At 34.9% G+C, this 19377-nt stretch overlaps 1 protein-coding gene across 3 annotated transcripts in view; it reads left to right on the top strand.

Moving 5' to 3' along the window:
* Positions 1 to 19377, top strand: part of DPYD (dihydropyrimidine dehydrogenase) — a 722107-nt gene that overhangs the window by 177332 nt on the left and 525398 nt on the right. For all 3 annotated transcript variants that reach the window (XM_072968149.1, XM_072968150.1, XM_072968151.1), the window contains exon 5: positions 8879 to 9040. In XM_072968149.1, the coding sequence (XP_072824250.1) occupies positions 8879 to 9040 (162 nt within the window). The remainder of the gene's footprint in view (positions 1 to 8878; positions 9041 to 19377) is intronic.

Here is a 19377-nt window from a genome sequence, read left to right on the forward strand (position 1 = left end):
TGTGTTTATTAATATCTAAGAATGAAAAATTATATCTCTATAAATTTCTTACAAGATCTATTGCACATTTTATTATTTTATCTGGATAAAGTGGCCTTTTAATTTTCACAACAGCTATTCATATTATTTACTTTAAATTGGTCATTCAAACCTGTGAAGTAATTTATACTTTTTGAATTTTATATCAATGTTTATTTTTGATATTTAAAGATAAATGCCAATCAGTTGAGTTTCTAGTAGTATATTCTTCTGCCTGCTCAGAGGTAAAGGGTATAGATTATCAGTCAAGATTTCTGAGCCTGAGAAAAAATTTTAAATTAATAAAATTCATGTGTCAGAAAAATATACAAGTACTGTAAATTTATATTAACAAATACAGTGATCGAAAGAGTTCAGTATAAAGAAAGGGCACTCTGGCATTATGCTTCTAGATGGAAAATAGTGAAAAACTGATAAAACTTTTTAAAGGAAATTTTATTTAAACAATGATATCAGGTATGAAAAAGGACACCAGTACAGATGAAAATTGGATTCCATTTATCTAAAACAATCTAGAGGCAAAAATACTGGTTCTTCATGCATATCTCGTGCTTACCAAAGACCTCTCACATAGTAGATGCTCAGGTACACGTTGTAAGTTATCTTAACTAACTCATGGGGACAGTTATAAGTTCTCAAGTCAATTAAGTAGAGGAAAGTGGCCAGGGTGCAGAAACTGAAGCAGAAGTGACATTTTTATGTTTCTCTACTGTGTATAAAGAATTATGCCTCTATTTACATGCCTCCATGCTGTTTCTTTTTTATGAGTTAGTAGATTGATGATAGTTTTTCTTTCTATACATTTTGCTCTTTTGCTGTCTTTCTTAATCCACTACTGTATGTGAGTTTTCTTTGATAAATAAATGTTAATCTTAAACTCTTAGAATTAACATTTTAAGAAAAAAATTCAGGGAGGAAAAGGCTGGGGTTTGGGGTGGGACTTAAATGTATTAAATTATTCTGTGCCCCATGACGCACTAGGTATCTTATCTGTGTCAAATGTTTTTTAAAAAATTTACTGTAAATGTGACTAATTAAGAAGGAATTTTGATCTGCAATTCTTAAGTGATGAAGCTGAGGTTAAGAGAGACTACATTTTCCCCCAATCATATGGTATAAGCATGATTCAGATCCAGGGGTGTATGGCTCCAAAGCCTGTGTGTGTGTGTGTGTGTGTGTGTGTGTGTGTGTGTGTGTTCTCTAGTTTAGGGCCTTAAGGTCAGATAAAAACTTTATTTTCTGCAAGAAAGATTTCTCACATTAGTGAGACTAAAATAAATTCATAGTTCTAAAGTCTAATCATGTAAAACTTCTCTAAAATGTAATGTATGTGGTATGAAGGGAGGATTTTTCAGAATAAAACCAGCCAAGCTTATTCTTTGTCTCCATTTGCCTCCAGAAGCAGGTGAGCACTGTGAGGGCCGGGATTTTTGTGTATTCTCTTCGTGGCACATCCCTCTCTCTCCTTTGCGAATACGTGAAGATCTGTAGGTTGTTTACTGAGGGATGGGGACAGCCTGGCAGAGTGCTCCTGTGCCTGCACTTTTTGTATGTGCTACTAGAGATATTTTCTATTTAATGAATGTACATCATAACACTCACCATTATATAGCTCAATCCAGAAATATAAGTAATGTTAATTCACCCTTCTCACACATGCAAACTTACTGAAGTTTAGCCCAAGTATTTTTTAAATGCAACAGATTGGAGTTTATCTTGGAAGGGTGCTTCCATCTGTGAAAACGCTCACTGGAAGAAGGAAGAACACTTGAAAATAAATCTACCAGCTGTATTGATAATGCCGTAGTGACATGAAGGCCTGAATATGATAGGACTATTTGTTAAAATAGTTATACCATATGAGAGAATTGCTGGCTTGTGAGTTTTTCATGTTTCTTGATAGCAAATTTAAAAATTGTTAAAGTGTAGAGGAATGACACTGATGCAGTTTCAAGCTATAACTTAAAAAAACAACAACAAAGAATCAAAGTTAAAGTTATCTTAAAATTAACTCACATAATAAATAGCACATGTTGTACCTTAGGGTGTGCTTTCAAAACTCCAGTGAGAATAGAAACTTCAACGCCAGCAAAATGTTGGGTGAGTTTATGGATTGGATAACATTCAATGCCTATTCTTTTGTGTTCATATAAAAACAACAAGCGTATCAGGCATCATTTTTCTCTTTTAGATTTTTGTTCAAAGAAGGGTAAAAGTTCTCATCCCTTATGCATAAAATAAACCTATGCAAAAAAATCACATATTTATTTTTCATCCTTGCTAACCTAGCCCTGTACATTTTTTTTTTCTCACAAGACTGAAATGCTTGTGACTGCATAACATGAAGAAACCAGTTGAAGTGGTTGTGTATTTTCTAGAAGGAGACTGCTGGGGTGTCTTTAAAGTACCCTTCTAAACTTAAATTTTATAACCTTTACTTTTAGGAAGTTTAAGAGCTCACGGAATAGGAGTCAAACCTCTTGTTTAGATGGAGGGCTCAGGAAATCGTCGCACTTACTCTGAAATAATTGCTATTGATCTTGGTGTTCTTGATGGAAAGAGTCAAGGAGGTGTTCCTTTCTAATAGGTTTCTGAATGTCTCCCACTCGGAGTACCCAGATCGCTACACGTGGCATCACCTACCATTTCTTCAGAGTTATTTGTGAGAAGTGATTGCAAAGGTGACTTCTGAATCATTGTTGAATGTTGGCTCAGCCTGTTTTCAAAACCATGTTTCTATATTCTGTGATAATTTACAGTGCTTTCCTCTTTTTTTTTTTTTTTTTTGGTTTCAATTGTGTCTTCTTCACATTCTCTGTATTTCCACTCCCTTTCTGAGAATTTCCATATCATCCATACAGTAGTCTTCCCAGCTAGTTCCTTAACACTGGCACCCTTCTATTAAAAAGCTTCAATTAAATACCAAACCCTTATATTGGCAGTGAAGAGTCTCCATAATTTGGTCAAAGCACATTTTCCAAAAATATCTCCTAATCATCGTTTCCTATGTGAATGAATGAGCTACTGTAGCCAAATTGCCATGTTGTTATGTCAAGATACATTCTGACTTTCTTGATTACTTGCTCATGTCGATCCACCATGAATTGTGTGTTATTCCCTCTCATCTCCTAGTCCTGTCTCCTCCAGAATCATTTCAGTTGCCACCAGTTTTAAAGTTGATTCTAAACGTTAGCCTGAAATGACTTCTTATCCAGTAGCACAGCATTTTGATGTCAGGGAGCATATGTTTGCCTTTAAAAATACTCTCATGATGATTTTTTTATTTAAGAAACATTTAGTAATTCTTACTAATTTTTAAAAAAGTGTATAACCTACAATTTTATTTTGATGTGAAGGTTGTGCTTGGAGTCATGAGCATGTTGAAGAATCACTAGACAGATTCATTGTCAGTGATATTCTGTGCTAACTTGGGCCCTACCAGCTTGACGGTTATAGCACATCATGAACTGGAAGTGTAATTGTAAATGTTTTACTTGTTGCATTAAAAATATGTATCTATTTTTATTTTTGTGTCATTATTTTATGTGCAGTCTTGAAACCCAATTTGGGGCTCATAAAAGAATCACAATTTTTGTGGAAAGATCCTTAGGCTTTTGATTAGATTATATGCTTTTTGTACTGGTTTTTTTTTCCCTCAAATATCCTTAGACATTACTTACAATTGACATTTTTTCCCCATGATACTGTTTTATGTTGTAAAGACACTTCTAATTATGCAATAGGAGTTTTTTGTCAGTGAGTCAGTCAATGAATATTTGTTCATCAGTCATGTCAGATGTTCCTGAGGTGTCAAGTAAGATGAGGAAAGAACACAGACAATGACTTTGAGATGTTCTCTAGCAGTGATTAACTGCTTGCTTAGGTACAGATGTTGAGTGAGGGGATCAGTGGATTTAAGCAGGACCTAAGGATGTTTACTTAGGAATAGATCAATTAATTTTAAGTTAATAACTGTTCCTTATGGCCATTATTAAGCAAAATTATCCAAAACCAGAAGCTAAGGCCAAGGAGGTAAGTCTGTATATGTTTACAATGATCATACTAAAATATTTTTTAAATAAATAAGGTGACACTTAAGTATTATTTAATTTGTAGGGAAAAAACTAACTTTTGGTTAAAATTTCAGACTGCATATCTACATCTTAACTTTTAGATTTGTGTACAATAGAGATACAAATTATTTCCGTTCAGTAAAAAAGATAACTTCAAAAGTTATGTTTTATTGCCCCCTAGGATATTGTCCAGTTACGCATCTAATTGAGCAGTCTTATTCAAATACCCCTTTATTTAATTGCCTATATAATTCCCAGTCCTGTAAGTATACTTGTTAAAGTATAACAGCTTTACTGAGATACAATTCACATCCCCTACAATTTGCTAATGTAAAGTGCACAGTTCAATGATAATGAATATATTTGCAGAGTTACAGTCATTACCACAAATCGAGCATAGTTTTATCATCCCCAAATGAAACTGTGTGCCCATTAGCAGCCGTTTTCCATTTCTTCTCAGACCCCCAGCCATAGGCAACTACCAGTCTGCTTTCTGTCTCTTTAATTTTGCCTGTTCTGGATATTTTCTATAAATGGAATCATATAATATTTGGTCTTTTGTGAATGGCTTCTTTCACTTAGCATCATGTTGTCAAGGTTCAGCTATACTGTGGCATGTATCATTACTTCATTCCTTTTCATTGCCAAGTAATATCAATTGTATGGATATCACATTTTTTCAGTCTTTCATCAGTTGATGGGCAGTTGAGTTGCTCCTGTGTTATGGCTTTTAGGAATAATCCTGCTGTGGACATGAGTGTACAAAGTTTTACACGGAGATATGTGGTAATTTTCTTGGGTCTGCAGCAAAGTGTGGAATTGCTGAATCTCATGGTAACTCTATTTTTGAACCTTATGAGGAACGGCCAAACTATTTTTCAAAGCTACATCATTTTTCCAGTCCCATCAGCAGAGTATAAGGGTTCGTTTCTTTACATCCTTGCCAGCACTTTTCATTATATCTCTTTGACTACAGCCATCCAAGGTACAGCAACTCATCTTCGCTCTTTTGCGTGTGGTTATCTGGTTACCACAGCATCACTTGTTGAGAATTTCTTTACCCGTTGAACTGTCTTGGAACCCCTTTAAAAAATCAGTTGTACGTACATGCAAAGGTTCTGTCTGGACTCTCAGTGCTACTCCATTGATCTGCATGTTTATTCTTACGCCAGTACCACACTGCCTTGATGACCATAGCTTTGCGGCAGTTTGTGAAATCACAGAATGTGATTCTTCCACGTTTGTTCTTATTTTTAAAGGTTGTTTTGGCTGCTGAATCCCTTGGATTTTCATATGAACTTTAGGGTCAGCATGACCATTTTTGCAAAAACATCAGCTAGGATTTTGATAGAGGTTTCACTAAAGATATAGATCAGTTTGGGAGTATTGCCATCTTGGTAAGCAATCTTCTAACTCATGATCACGTTTTCCCTGTTAGTTAGGTCTTTACTTTCTTTCAACAGTGTTTTGTTGTTTTCAGAAACTATACTTTCCAATTTTTTAGTAAATATATTCCTAAGTAATTTATTTTTGATGCTCTTATAAATATAATCTTTTTCTTGAGTTTATTTTTGGTTTGTTCCTTGCTAGTGTAGAGAAGCACCAATTAATTTTTATGTATTAATCTTACATCCTGAAGGTTGCTGTGTTTCTTCTTAGTGCTGTATGAGGGTTCTCCAGAGAAACAGTATATCATACATATACCAATGTATACATATGACACTGATGTCCCAGCTCAACCAGGCAGCCTCAAAAAGGGACACATTTCTCCTTCCTCCACCTTTTTGTGCTATTCAGGTCCTCAGTGGACTGGACAATGTCCACCCATATTGGGGAGGGCAGTTTACTAAGTACACCAATTCAAACTAATCTTATCTGGAAAACCTTCACATACACACTCCAAAATACTATTTAATCTGGGCACAGTATGGTACAGTTAAGTTGACACATAAAATTAAACATCACAGTGTTAATAGTTTTTTTTAAATAGATTTATTAGGATATTCTCTGTGCATGATTATTTCATGATAAGTAGAAATAATTTTGCTTCTTCCTTTCCAATCTGGAGAGCGTTCACTTTTGCTTGCCAAGTTATCTGGCTAAAACCTTCATACTGTGCTGAATAGAAGCACATCCTTGTATTGTTCCTGATCTTTGGGAGAAGCATTCAGATTTCAGCATAAAGTAAGATGTTAGCTGTGGGTTTTCCATAGAGGCTGTTTATCAGGGAGAATCAAGTTGCTTTCTCTTTGTGGTTTGTTGTGAATTTTTATCATGAGTTGTGTTGGATTTTTGTCAAATGCTTTTCTGCATCTGTTGAGGTGATTGTGTGATTTTTATCCTTTATTCTGTTGATACAGTGTATTATATTAATTGATTTTTTGGGTGATAAACCAGTCCTGCATTTCTGGGATAAATCTGATATGTATATTTTGGAAGTATTTGTGAAGAGTTGATATAAATTTTTATTCAAATATTTTGTAGAATTCATCATTTAAGCCAAATCATCTCAAATGCATTTTGAATCAGCTTTGCTATTTTAATGATTTCTTAATTTATTTAATGAGTCAAGTAAAATCTTTGGCACATGCTCCTTCTATATATGTAAGACAGTTCTATGCTAACTTTTGAAAATTATACTTTGTCAGTTTAGTGCTTTATTGTTGGCCCCTATTAGTGACACTAACAAAATGTCAGAAAGACATTGGTAAATATGACCAAATTTGGGGGAAGAAGTAGATCTTAATCTCTTGAATTAAGAGAAAAAAGATTTTTACCTTATAATAACTTTTAATTGGACTGGTGAAAAGATCAAAACTAAAGGAACTACAAACAAAAATCATCTGATGAAGTATAAAGCATAACTAATCTTGGGCTAGCTACCTCCCCTACCATTTATAGTGAAAAAAGCTGTGTGTATGTGTGTCTTTTACATTGAGATATGTACTGTATGTATGAAAGAAACGTTTCCATGTGTTAGATGTGACTGTTAATTGCTAAGACACACTGAATAAGAGAAATATTGTTAAACTACCAGGAATGCTGTTAAAACCAAGCATTTAGATTTATTTTAAAATGTTTCAGTCAGTTATGGAATGCCAGTTTGATTCTTTTTTTTAACAGATTACATACAGTATTCTGATTATGCTTTTAATTTTTTCATCTATTTTGTGAGTCTTTTTTTGCCTGAATTTTGATTAAAATGATTTTAAAGTCTTTTTAAATTAACTCCACTTTCTGGATCACCTGTGGCTCTGCTTCATTTATTTTTTTCTTTGGTTATTAGGCATTTAATTCTATCTCTTTTCATGCCTAGAGATTTTTAATTGCGTGCTGGACATCTTATATAAGATGGTTGGTGATAAATATTAAAGAAATTCCTCACAAAGTACCAGGAATACAGTAAACAGTCAACAAATAGTAAAGGTTATTGTTGTTGTTTGCTATTATTTGTATTCTATATAGAAATTTGTATTTATGATTGAAATTAATCATGGAAACAATGTATATATTTTCAGACCTTCAAAAGTACTTTAAACAAAAGCCAAAGGAAAAAGAAATGTATTTATTTCATGTTGTTATGTACATTCTACCATGTCTTTTTTAAAATGTATTTTTAGAGCAAATTTATATTTATAAAAAATTGTGGAGATGTTACAGAGGATTTCCATATATACCTGTACACAGTCTCACGTATTATTAACATCTGACATTGTATAGCACATTTGTTACATTTAATGAAGCATTATTTATATATTATTATTAACTAACATTTATAGTTTCTTCACATTTCCTTTTTTTTTAACCTCATGCTCTTTTTTTTGTGATCCAGGATTCTATCCAGAATAACATGTTACATTTAGTTTTCACATCTCCTTAGGGACTTCTTGACTGTTACAGTTTCTCAAGATTATCCTTATTTTGACAAAATACTTGACAGTTTTGAGGAATACTGGTCAGATCCAATTTTTTATTTTCATTAGGGAAAAAATGCTTCTGAAATATTCAACTTACTATTCATTCTTGATTTAGTAAATAATGATGTAGTTGTATAGTTTATGAACAAGTTGGGTTCTAAAAATTCTTGATAAAATTAAAATTGTAAATTATTCTTTAATAGTCAAATGTGTGGACAGGAGTGATGAGTGACGAACTTGTCAAGGTTTGGTCCAAGAGTGCCTTTATAATGAGGTTTGTCTTCATCTTTGGTTAATAGGATGTACTGAAGGATGAAACTGAACACAGTGTTATAATACATAGTATCCATGGACAGGCCAGATGAAATGAAGGGAAAGAGAACCCTGGCTGCTTTTAATTTAGTTAAATGGAGGATAACCTGGAAGACCTGAGCGTAACCTTTTTTTTTTTTTTAACTTTCACTTTTAAGGTTTAGGTTTTAAGCCTGTTCAAGCAATCTACCTAACTCACTTTTGTTAAAACTGAAAAGAAGAATTTATGGCAGAATAGAGTTAGATGCCTTATAAAAGAAAGTAGTTACAGGACGTTTTTATTTTAAGTTTCAATTTTCCAAAATTGATTAATTATTCATTTATTAGTGTAGCATATATCGAATACTCCTCTATTTTAGTTACTTTCTAGTTATTACTTGAGGACTCCTGATAGTGAACAGTATTACAACCTCTGCATCTTATGTACACCTTGATCCTCAATCCAATAACCTAATAGAAAAAAACTTCAGTCACAAATTGAATGTTTAAGGGGTACATTGTTTCACTAGAAATTTTTATTTTGTTTTCTTTTTGTAGAACTATTATGGAGCTGCTAAGATGATATTTTCTGACAACCCACTTGGTCTGACCTGTGGAATGGTATGTCCAACATCTGATCTTTGTGTAGGTGGATGCAATTTATATGCCACTGAAGAGGGACCAATTAATATTGGTGGATTGCAGCAGTTTGCTACTGAGGTATGTAAGATGTACGTATTGTCTTTCCCCCACCTAACCCACAAAAATCTTAAAATAACTTTAATCCTTGATGTTTTGTTGATGTCTAACATTTTTAGTGTGATGTACAGCTAAAGTGTGTTTTGTGCCATTAAACAGTATTTTTATTCAACAACTTGGCTTCAGAAATGAAATTTTATAAAACCATATGTCAAATTAATTATAATCCCAGAAGTTTATTAAAATACTTTGAAAGTTATGTAAATTGGAGGATCTGAGAATAAAAGTTATTCACTAACTTTACATTGGAGTGTGGCTAGGGGACCCCATTATTAAAAGGCTATCTTGCTTAACTGATTCTTTTCCCTGAAACTGTCCTTAATCTTCACAGCTTGAAATAATACATCAGCATTCTTTTGTAATATTTTTGAGTAATGGGTGTTGTAGAATTATTAAAAACTCTGAAATTGAATAATATCCTTTAACATTGGATTTTGTAAACTTATCAGTTAAAAGCAGGTATGTTATCTGAGTGCAAGTTTATAATGAAATAAAATGAAAACATTTTTTACCTGTTTATCTCATAAGTTTGATCCATGTCTTTATTTTTTTCATGAATCCTTTGTAACTGACTTTGATTCTCTAGGACACCATTTTCTCTCTGGGGTCTCCTTTTTGGAGTCAACTACCAGATCAATGCCTGTGTATCATTTAAATGATCAGCTTATATGGAGGTTACAGCAAGATTTTGTAATCCTTGGGGTCCAGTTGGCTAGAAGACCAAATTAAATGCCTGTCAACACTAGATTTTTAGTTAATGACTTCCCTGTCTGCTTTTGTCAACTTAAACACAATGTATTCTTTCTTTTTAGGACCCTCCCCATAATATTCCTCAAGCTTAAATCTCACTTTGCTTTTAGTAATAAATCAGGATTATTCCCTTCCTGCTTCCTGACAGGTTAATTCTAAGGAAAGGCTCCTGGGAATGAGAAAATAGAAACAATTTGAAGTTGTGAGTTGTTGCAATAAATTCTTGGATTTAATTTCTTTTCTTACCAAATTCAAAATTGCATTAGGCTTACCTGACCAGTGCAAGGTATGATCTTTACAACCTGAGAAAATCCTTAGTTGATGGAGAAGCTTCACTTGAATTCTTTCACAGTTTTCTTTGGGGACCCATCTCCTCTTCATTAAACCAGGGCAAGCTTGCAAGGATGTAGTAAATGAAAGGTCACACATTATGGACATGAACGAACACTGCATTTCAAAACAAGATGAGTTAAAATAATATTGTTAGTTTTTCAGTGACCTGGACAAGAGAGATGGAGAGAAGGAAAGAGGGAGAGAGAGGGAGACAGGGAAAGAGAGAGAGAGAGAGAGAGAGAGAACGTGAGTGAGACAGTGAGCGAAAAAAAACCGGAGAAAGAGAGAAAGGGAAACACCATTTTTCTGAGAACTCTCCCTTGGTTTTAATGAGGTTACTACCATGGCTTTCCAAAGCAAAGTCTATTTAAGACAGCATGCATTAGGGTGGTATTAAATGCATTTTAAGTGGATCATAGAATTTAAATAGGAAGGTATCTTTATTACATTCCATGTATACTTTGTATAATGGTGGCCTCAAATATATTTATCAAATCATAAATAAAAAAATTTCCACTGTAATTATATAGAAAAGCTTTCCATTCTTTTTTTTTTTAAATTTGGCCACTTAGGGCTGGTTATTTTAGAAAGTTCTGTCAAGGGATGGTTTACCTAAATTTACCCAGCTGTCAAAGCTGTTGTGAATATAAGCAGAAACAGACTCACAGATACAGAAAACAAACTTGTGGAGACAAACAAACAAAGGGGAGAGGGAGTTGCAGGAGGAAAATTAGGGGTATGGGACTAACACATACAAGCTACTATATATAAAATAGGTAAGCAACAAGGATATACCATCTAGCACAGGGAATTATACTCAATTATCTTGCAATACCCTTTAATGAAGTATAATCTGCAAAAATACTGAATCACTATTCTGTACACCTGAAACTAACACGCTATTGTAAATCAACTATATGTCAATTTAAAAAAAGATAAGCAGACACAACGTTGGAAAGTGACTATAACTCAATAAAAAATGTTTAAAAACATGTAAAAAAGATAAGCAAAACACAGTGTATTAACTGACTTCCAGTGAAAAGAAAAAGTATAAAGTGCAAAATACTATTATTCTTTCAAATTACTAAACTATTGATGTGAGTACTTAAGTCAAAACAAAGCATGATGCAAATAATTTTACTTTTCAGTTGTTTGATAAAACAATGACTGATTTTTGACCTTTGAAGAAATACAAATCTATTTTTCTACCAAATTAAGCAAAGGTTAGGAAAGCAGAGTAAAATAGTATGATATTTTTCAAAATTGTTTTTCCTGTAACTTATTAGTAATTTTTAAAATATCAGCTCTGTAGTCTGCCATGATTGTTTAAATCTGTATCTTACACTTTTCCATTTGAACATGGCATATAATTTGGAGGGGCTGCAGTAGAAAAGGAATAAATCACACGAAGGACAGCCGGCAGTAGAATCAGGAGACCAGCTACTTCTTTTTGCTGTCCCGCGTTGTCATTATTATTCCATCCTTTGCTGTCCCCCACATCTGCGGTGACCTTGCTGCAGACACTTCTGTATGCTTGTGGCACAAACAAGCCACGGGGTGATTCCGAATCTCTCTAGGAGGCAGTTTTTCCCAGTTCAATTAGGTATAACAATAGTGCTGCAACAAAATAATTTAGAACTAATAACTTGGTGTGGATCTCCTTATCAGTCTCGTCAGGGTTTTAAAATTTCTCTATACAAATGTAACCCTTGAACACTTTATTTTGAAATGTGTTTGATCATTAATTGAATTTTAAAGAAATCATCTGTTTGTCACATTTAGTAGACCAACGAGACTCTCATTGCCTCTCAAATTTAATTGATGAATTGTTGCAAAAGGATAATGAAATGAGACTGCATCTTTCTACTCATTTCCTAAAGTTTGAAAAATAACTGTAAGTAGATAATTAGGTGCACGTTAAGTCAGTTCCCTTCTAGTGATGTTAAAGAGGTATCGAGGCGATTTGGAAAAATTAATATTACATTTCCAGGGTTCTGAAGTTTGACTTTAAACGTTAAAATGAGTGAGGTTGAGAGGAGTGGTACTTAAGATTGCTGCCTCGATTATAAATTTTAGGAATACATTAGGTTATGAAATCAGTACCTAAAAACAGTATTTGTTGTTCACAGTAAACCTTTTATGAGGTTATTTTAACACCCATTAAATATAGTGTTCTTGATACTTTTCATTTGTTTTTTATACTTTTAGTTAAGCATGGGGCTGACAAATAGAATTCCAAACTAAATCAGGTGACTCACTAGGAATAGAATTACTCTTTAGATTTTTCTTTAATTGTATCTCTCAGAGGGTTTTCAATCACCTCTCATTTGATATTACCCAGTTCTTGTACCACCATCATATACTATTTATACACCATCATATGCCATTTGTAGTTATTTCTATATTTTATTGAGTAGACACAGTTCAAATTAAATGCTCATAATATAGCAAAAATACATCGATATAATTCAAACAGCCAGGTGTTACGAGGTAAGTATGTACAATTACTCAAATTACATGAGCGTTTGTATTTTGCTCAAATGTTGTAATAAGTAGTTTTAGAGAACTGTGAAATAAGAAGGAACATGATTACTTGAGTTAGGATTATTTTAATAGCACAGATACTTCTACCATATCTTCATCTTGGGCATGGAGTCACTGAAAGCCTTAAACTTCTGCCTTCTGCAAGTATGTTGGAGAATATAGACACACGTGCAGTACTAAATAAGAGAGTTGCATGTCTTCTCTCAAATAATATGTTTTGTGATATATCCCGTCCAACAAATGAGTAAGTAGAGACGAAGAAAACACTTAGGTGCAGCCCTCATATTGACATCAGTTATCAAAAAAAAGTACGTAAACTGAAACGTGAGATTGGATAGACTCCGTGTGATATGTTGATTCCTTTATAAGTAAGTTAATCAAACAAATGACTGAGATACTTTGGAGAGTGAATGAGAACATTATTCATCATTAGTTCAGGGCAGCAGGTATGAACGGGGACTATCCCAGACAAACTGGCTTGTATGAACACCCAGTGTATTAAGCTCCCACTAGGTAAGGATTCAATTAATCAAACAAACACTGATTGAGCATTGATTAGAAGTAAGTGTTGTTGTAGGCTGTGTCTATATACGACATGTCCTGAGAAGCATCATAGTTTCTCGGGAAGTAATACAAGCCAACAACTGAAATGTCATAGCAAACTTAGTAAGACGTAGACATTTACGTTAGCATGCTTGGACGGATAAGCCACTCTTTATTAATTTTTAATTGGTATTGGAAGTGATCAGATCTTAGTGCAAAGGATAGGATTTGGTGGGGGGAAGTGCAGAGTTGTAATACACCATACCTGCACAGCACTTCAGTGCATTTTGTACTGTCTCACTTTAAAATGCTGATGAACAACTGGTAAGACGTGTAAGCTAGCTAACGTTTTTCCCGTTTTGGACATGAAGAAACCGAGGATCAGTATGATTAGAAAATCGTAGTAAACATTAAACAAGACTCCTGTAGTCCTGGACAGTGTTAGGTACTTTCTTAGAACTTGTCTGATACGCAAAACAACCCTCCAGGCAAACGTTATCATCTTCATTTCATGTATGAGCAACAGGAGGTTTGCCCAAGTTCACAGGTGGTATGGGACAGGTCTGGAGTACAAAGCTCTAGCGCCCTAATTTCCACCATTTCACAAACTCTGGCTTGCCCCCACGTAATGTTACAAGTCATTGATACAAAATCAGCGCAAACTCCTGTTTTCTGGCTGCAAGCTCACAGTGTTACACTTTGCTGACTCAGCAGCAGATCCCTGAGTCACCGCACCTTACAACTCACAAAAGGAGGTCGCTGTACCTCACCCCTGTTAGATGTGGAGCAACTATGTGAAAATAGGTTGTGTAAGATGAACACATAGGCTTAGTCATTTTGTTTATTTATACATGTTACTGAAAAGCTTTTTTTTTTTTCTTTTCTCCTTGCCGATGAAGGATTTTGTACAGCCAGGATTCAGGTTTTGTGGGGCTTGAGATGATAAACTTTGGGTCGCTTCTTTGAAAAGTTACACGCAAGTAGTACTACAAATTTAAACACAGGGCCTTAGAAGGGGCCCGAACAATGAGGGGCCCGGAAGTTGAAGCTTATATCTGAAGTTTTATGTTAATGAGAAAAGCCCAAGCCTGCCTTTGTGGTGGTTGATCTGTACGTAAATTTAGGAAGGAGTCTAACACGTTTATGATGTGGTTTGACAAACTGGTCAGTTAGATCTGCCAGTTCGTGCACCTAATCTAAAACTAAGGTAAAGTACAATGATAATGAATAATAATCAATATTTACGGCTAATACTGTTTGCAGGTCATCAATAAATAGAATATGGATGAGAGAATAGTTGTTCAATTAATGGCACCTCACACTTGCTTTATTGTCCCAACCCTGTATCATCTTTGAGTAAAATTTATCCATAATACTCCTATTTTAAAACAGTGAATACAGTTTGTGAATGCTGTTCATACAAAGGAAAAACGTAATTATTTCTGAGACAGGATGTACGTGAAAGGTATACATTAAACAGTAATGAAATCAATAGTTTGTGTGTTGATGAAATGTTCTCAGGGGGGCACATGCAGGTAATATCTGTCCAGGCTTTATTTGTGAATCTCCTTTTGGCCTTAATGCAGTGATTAATAGAAAGGAATATGTATTGATAGATTTCACTAACTATTTGACATTCTTCACCAAATATCTTTAGAAATCTATTAAAAATATCCAATGCTGGCACAATGATGGATAATAAAACTGCAGGACTGGAAAAACTGCTAGATGATTTGCGTTGCAATATTTTAGTTTATTTTTCAACTATATATTAGTATGTAGAGATTTAAAGTATACAAGTAAGTTTCAGAGATTTGGGGCAATAACATTGAAATTTACCAAAGCTGCATGGTTGTTAAGATTATTTGCTATGAATGTTTTTTGAATTTGTTTTTTATAAGTTCAAATGTATATACTCTTGTATACACCTTACAGTTTAGAATGATGGACTTTCATTGGCTTGAACCCTAACAACTTAAAAATATGTCTTTTTTTCATAAACATATTTGATGAATAGCATTATAAAGTAGTAAAAAGCAGTAATATTGTATCAGCATGAATCACTTGTTAAGACCCATGATGCTGTGAGTTAAAATTTAAATCACCCATTTGCTCCAAAGTATGATGATAAATGAAATATACTAAGCACACAAGAAAAATTAATAGCTGAAGTAAAATGGACGATAAATACCTTTTGGAGTCAGAAATGGTATGGAAATTCTCAGCAGTAAGCGGACTCAGGCCACTGCCTGCTCGGCTCTGCATAAACACTCAGGGCTGCTGAGGAGTCTGGTGTGGGGCAGGAAGTGCCAAACACATTGTGCGCAGTGGAGGACTGGATTCACCTGCCGCTGGTAGAAAGGTTAAAAAAAAAAAAGGCACAGGGTTAGGGCTCATACGAAGCTGCAGAAAGAAGCAGAGAGAGCTGTGTCCCAGTGTTTTGGGCAGGTGCCTAGTGGCACAGTAACTTGCTTCAGTGATAGCTCTTAAATATGACCTGGAGATCAGAGCCCTGGGCTTCCAGTAAGAGACCTGATCCTGCAGTTGGGGGAGGCAGAGGAGTGATGCGGGGTGGAGGCTGTCACGTACTTGATCGAAGAAGCTGGAGGGTAAGTGCAAAGACAGAAGCATTTCTCTTAGGATAAGTCTGAGACAGAAAGTGCAGAACTACATTTAAAAAGCTAATGCCACCAGTGGTAAAAGATTCAGCCTACAGATGATTGTATCCTAACGAACCATATAATACCATAAACAAGCCTTTAAAATAAAAAATAAACAAAATTCATAAAAATAAGGTAAATTTGTGAAAAAAATAGTGAGTTTGGTATGAAAAGTAGTTGTTTGGAAATATTCACTGAAATGGAAACACCGATAAAATGTTAAATTTAGAACTGGAGCAAGGAGAGCTTGGTGAAGAGCGGCCTTAAAGTAGTTACGGTAGGGATTTTTCCAAAAGAAAGGAAAAATGTAAGGACGTCACCTAGACACAGGACTGCAGTATTGTGAAGGACCAAGGGTCTCAGAAGAGTCAGCTCCTAAAAAAGAGATAGATAAAACAGTTTACTTTTAAACCGAGTGACAGTTAGACTTGTTACTCCAAAAGGGGAAAAGACCTCAGTTCTCTTACCCGAAAGATAAGAATTCAGATGGGAAATGGAGCGTTGTGTAGTGAAAGATTTTAAAGGATTTATTAGCGAAGGGAAAGTACGCCTCCAGGAATGGGAGGTGATGGGCTGATCCAGGGGTAGATATCAGCACTGGCCTTGGTTTGGCCCCCTGTCATCCCCTCGCTTAGAAGTGGTCTCTTAACTGATTGACGGTTCTTGCCCCGGAGTGGTTAGCCATGCTCGTCTCGTTCTGCGCACGTCCTTGCCCATGATGCACACAGAAGAACCCATGGTGGGAGCCTACACCACAATGCTAATTATATTACAGTGAGCATCGGGTCATGTCCAGTTAGGTCCTTGTTGCTACTGCACAGTTGTGGCTGTTGGGTTCAAAGTGGTTTCTTGCTGGCATGGTTTAGAGGAAGGAAAGCACTTGTATGCTGAAGGCAGACATACTGCTGTCTTCCGCACCATGCTCCCTCTCCTCCACCTTATCTGCCCGGTGCCCCCACTTGTCTAACCGCCTAACCCACATTTCTCATCAGCAGCTGTAGATGTTAGAAGCCAAGAACACAACATTTTAAAGGACTAAGATAAAGAACTGTATTTCTCTCTTAACAATAAAAATATGAGTAAAGGTATTTTAAACATTTTAAATCCAAAGTGACTTATTACTCACTTTGTTACAAGAACTCCTAAAAGTTATTCTTTAGCAAAACTGTGACAAACCTGGAATGAAAGAGAGAGAGATGTAAGAAATAATGAGGAGCAAAGAAACCAGCAATATATGGTGGTAAATAGAATTAACTATCGACTGTAAGGTAATAATAACAACTCATTTTAGGGTGTTAGAGATACAATTCTATATAAAATCGACAAGAAGAGTGTCTGAGTTGGAGATAGGGGAGCACAGGGGATAGTTAGGTGTGCTAAGGGCCGTTTGTATTGGGAGAAGAGTGATAGTTGATAACTTGGGAATATGTTTTCAAAAACGTTGAAATATCTATGTTAAAAATTAAAAGGTAATCACAAAAAATGTAGACATACAATCTGTAACTTGCAAGCAATCATGTAAACAAGAGGGCTGAGTGAGGAGAAAACTTAATCCAATGAAAGACAGGAAAGGAAAAATAAAACAGAAGACAGAGAAGCCAATACAAAAGCATGGTGAGCAGGAAACACAAAGCAGGTGATAGAAATGCATCCAAATGTATAATTACTCACAAGAATGTAATTTTATTAAATTTATCTGTTAACATGTAAGTGCCTCTAGTATGGATTAAAAATAAGTGCTCCAAACAACTATATGATATTTGGAAGAGACACTTTAGCAGACAACTTGAAAATAGGTGGTAGAAAAAAATATACTGTGCAAATACTAACCACAAGAAAGTCAGTGTAGTGATATTAATATGTAACAAAAGTGGAAATCTAGGGAAAATGTATTAATAAAAATAAAGAGAAAAATAAACAATGAAAAAAGAATGAATGTCTTAAAAATATAACATTCATAACTTACATGTACATTACAGTATATCCTTACTCAAAATTAGTAAGATCATTTGAATAAAGTTTATTAGAGTGATTTAATAAGTCTATAAAGTTTCCTGAACTCAACTAACGCAGAGTGAAAACAACCTTTTCATGTACCTATGGAAGAAACATTTATCAAAATTGATCATGTGCTCAGTCAGAAATAAATATATATATATTTTTTCCAAATAAGTACATACAGACTGTAGTTTTTTTCTATAACTAAATTAGAAATAAAAAATAAGAATATTATTAAAATGAAGGCAATAACAACAAATTTAAAACACATTTAAATGTATGTCTTAAATGGAAATTTAAAAAAACACATTTGTAAACAGCTCATGGGTTAAAGAGGTCGTCACAGTAGAAATTACAAAATATTTAGACCTGATGACACAATTTCCACTAACAACCTGTGAAATGTTGCCAAAGTCATTTTTGCATAAAAATGCATTGTGTTAAGTGTATATAACAGAAAAAATAAAGATTACGTATAAATAAGCAGGTTTCATCTCAAGAAGCTAGAGAGGAAACAGGTGGAGGAGGGGTGATGGTGGTGGTGGTAATGGTGTGGGTGATGGTGGTGGTAAATTCTGAAAAAAACAGCAGAAGTGAAATGGAAATAATAGGAAAATAATGAAATAGATTATGAAAGCAAAAATAATGATGATCTACAAAAAAAAAAAAACAGAACCTGGCTCTTTGAAAATAGTTTAGTAAATGATTACTGGCATGTCACTTAATGACTAGCACATTTCAGTTATGGCTGCCTTCTAACTACTGTTCTTTTCTTATTTTATCAAGCTGCTTACTAGTAGCATTGGCCCCATAATTAATCATCACTGCTGTTTCTAAGAAAAACTGTATTAACCATCAGTTGAATCTGACAGGACGGGGATGGTCTCTCTGGTCTGTCATGTCTCCATCACTCTCTGCTGCCGCCCTGCTATCCCCTTGCCCCCAGCAAGCCGTAACATGGATTCCCTGGCCCCCGGCAGCTTTATTTTCCAACTCCAATATGAACACGTAATTGAGTGACTAGGTGCTAGGCAGTGTCTGGGTGCCAAGGATACAGTGATGAGCAAGATAGGAACGGTACCAGTCCTCAGGGAGCTTATTGCCTCGTGAGAAAGAAAGACAATTAAGCAAGCAACTTACCGTATAGTGCTGGGGGCGGGGGGCAGTCAGGCAGGGCTGTGGGACACCCACAGCCAATAGACAGTCTAGCAGGGAGGGGAAGCTGAATTGAGAAAGTGAAATTTAAATTGGGTCCTGAAAGATGTCCATTAAGTGCAGTAAAGTCAGGAGTGGGTGAGAATTCAAGCACAGAGAGTAGAAGAGTGAGTCCTGAGGGCACATGAGTTCTTGTCGTGGTTAGTTTGAACCCGCATATGATTTTGGATCAATAAACTGACTCATAACCAAAGCATGCACACCTGTTTTCAAATTGTGTTTTGTCAACTTAACCATTTAATTCAATCGTAGCCT

Source organism: Vicugna pacos, chromosome 9 (genome assembly GCF_048564905.1).
Source record: "Vicugna pacos chromosome 9, VicPac4, whole genome shotgun sequence".
NCBI lineage: Eukaryota > Metazoa > Chordata > Mammalia > Artiodactyla > Camelidae > Vicugna > Vicugna pacos.